The 1,791-nt window shown below is 41.2% G+C and overlaps 1 protein-coding gene across 1 annotated transcript; it reads right to left on the bottom strand.

Annotated features, from left to right (window-relative positions):
- On the bottom strand, nt 486–1,465 carry LOC110263821 (terminal uridylyltransferase 4-like). Its single transcript, XM_021105638.1, has 2 exons — nt 1,046–1,465; nt 486–956 (listed from the first exon to the last, which is right to left on the bottom strand). The coding sequence occupies exons 1-2, from the start codon at nt 1,463–1,465 to the stop codon at nt 486–488; spliced, it is 891 nt and encodes a 296-aa protein (XP_020961297.1).

Raw genomic sequence — 1,791 nt, 5'->3', positions numbered from 1 at the left:
GTAGGTGTATTCTGCTGTTATTTTTGTTGGTGAATTGGGCTGGGGTTTATGTATTAGGGGGTTCTTGATTGTGGTATGTTGAATGTATTTCAACATGTATATATGACTATCTTGTAAGCATGGTTGGATATTGAAATGAGAGTGAAACTTTTTCTTGGCAAAACATGATTTTCATGACTGAACAATAAGATAACAGTGTCATTAAAATGGTAAATGTCTAAATACATAATAAGCATAGTGTTTGACATTACCAGAACCTTAAAAGAAACTTAACTCAAAATAACCTAACCATCAAAAGGATTGGCTGGGAACAAGCCAATATTTCACTACAACCAACAGTAGCACAAAGGCAAAATATAAGCAACAAAAAGCAACAAAATATAAGCCAATATTTCAGTACAACCAACAAGTCCACACTGGATTAACCAGAACCTTAACACAAACTTAAAACAAAATAAACCAACATGCTAAGTGTTGTCATTTCCCTAAAGCAATCCCCATTTTCTTGGAGGCAACTTTGCCATTAACTTCAGTTTCCTAGGAGAAACATGAGGTCCTCCAGTAAAGCTAACAGAGTAGTGCCCAGTGGGTTGGCTTGAAGCTGTGGCAAGGGATGGCTGAGATGCTGGAAGATTTGTGGTGGTTGGTTGTGATGATGAAGTTAAAGGTGCTGAGCTTTTTGGGCCTACAATCTTCCTGGGTGGTGGATCAGGTTGGGCTGAAGGTGTGGGCTTCGTGGTCCCCTTGGGCCTGCCTCTAGGCCTTTTTGGCTGTGCTACAGTGTTAGACTGGGCTGAACTTGTTGGCTGTGTTGCTGAAGCAACTTTTCTCTTGACAGTAAGTTTGGGAGTGGGCTGTGTAGATGCACTTTTCTTTCCTCCCTTAGCAGCTGGAGGGATAGAGTTGTTGCTTCCCCTGAATTGCTTGCCCTTGCTTTGTTTCTTGGAATTTTGGGCCTATGAAACAGTTGCAGTCAATAGAGATGAACATAAGGCTGAGTGAAAAACTCTCAGACAAGCAATGTAAAAAAATTTAATCAATATACCTCATTCTCAATAGGTTTAGGGCATCTTCTTTTATTATGTCCAACAACACCACATATAGAGCACCTTTGTTTCTCCCCTTTCCTGGACATGTGAGTGTGACTGCTCTGTTCTTCATCTCCAGCAGCTGGTTTCCTTTTTTTGACTGGCCTGTGACTAGGCCTTCTGTATGGGAGAGGCATTACATCAGGATGTGGTGTAATCTCCCATAGGTCAGGTCCGTTCAATGGGTGAATTACTACCTCGTAGCACCTCAAGTATGCTTCTCTCTTGTAGCAGTCAGCCACATAAGGTTCCAACACAAGCCCTTTGAACTTAATGCAACTAATTGCATGGACACAAGGTATTCCACTCAACTGCCACCTTCTACAAGAGCACTCAGAAGATCCTAAGTCAACAGTAAACTTATCTAACACATTCATAACCTCATATTTCTGAGCTGCAGACCAATATGGACGCCATTCTCCAGCAGATCTAGACCTCCTCTCCAACTTGATTCTAATCCTAGGTAAGATTGTCCATGCATACTTTTGAGCCAAATCCCTATTCTCTGCCCACCTAGTCATCAGTTTAACCCTGATCTCCTCTAACATTGTAAGTATAGGTTTCTCTCTAGCATCAACTATGGCAGCATTAAAGCTCTCAGACATATTGTTAACCAGTGTATCTACTTTAGAATTATAGGTAAACCTAGATCTAGACCAATACCTAGGAGGGATAGCATTTAGGTACCTATAGGCTTCCTGAT

Source organism: Arachis ipaensis, chromosome B06 (assembly GCF_000816755.2).
Source record: "Arachis ipaensis cultivar K30076 chromosome B06, Araip1.1, whole genome shotgun sequence".
Classification (NCBI taxonomy): domain Eukaryota; kingdom Viridiplantae; phylum Streptophyta; class Magnoliopsida; order Fabales; family Fabaceae; genus Arachis; species Arachis ipaensis.
Note: the sequence above shows the minus strand (reverse complement) of the source record. Positions and strands in the feature narration are given on the sequence as shown.

Coding starts and splice junctions, on each gene's coding strand:
- LOC110263821 (XM_021105638.1), bottom strand. CDS start 1,465: ATGAATGTGTTAGATAAGTTTACTGTTGACTTAGGATCTTCTGAGTGC. Junction 957..1,045: donor CTAAACCTATTGAGAATGAG/GTATATTGATTA, acceptor ACTGTTTCATAG/GCCCAAAATTCCAAGAAACA.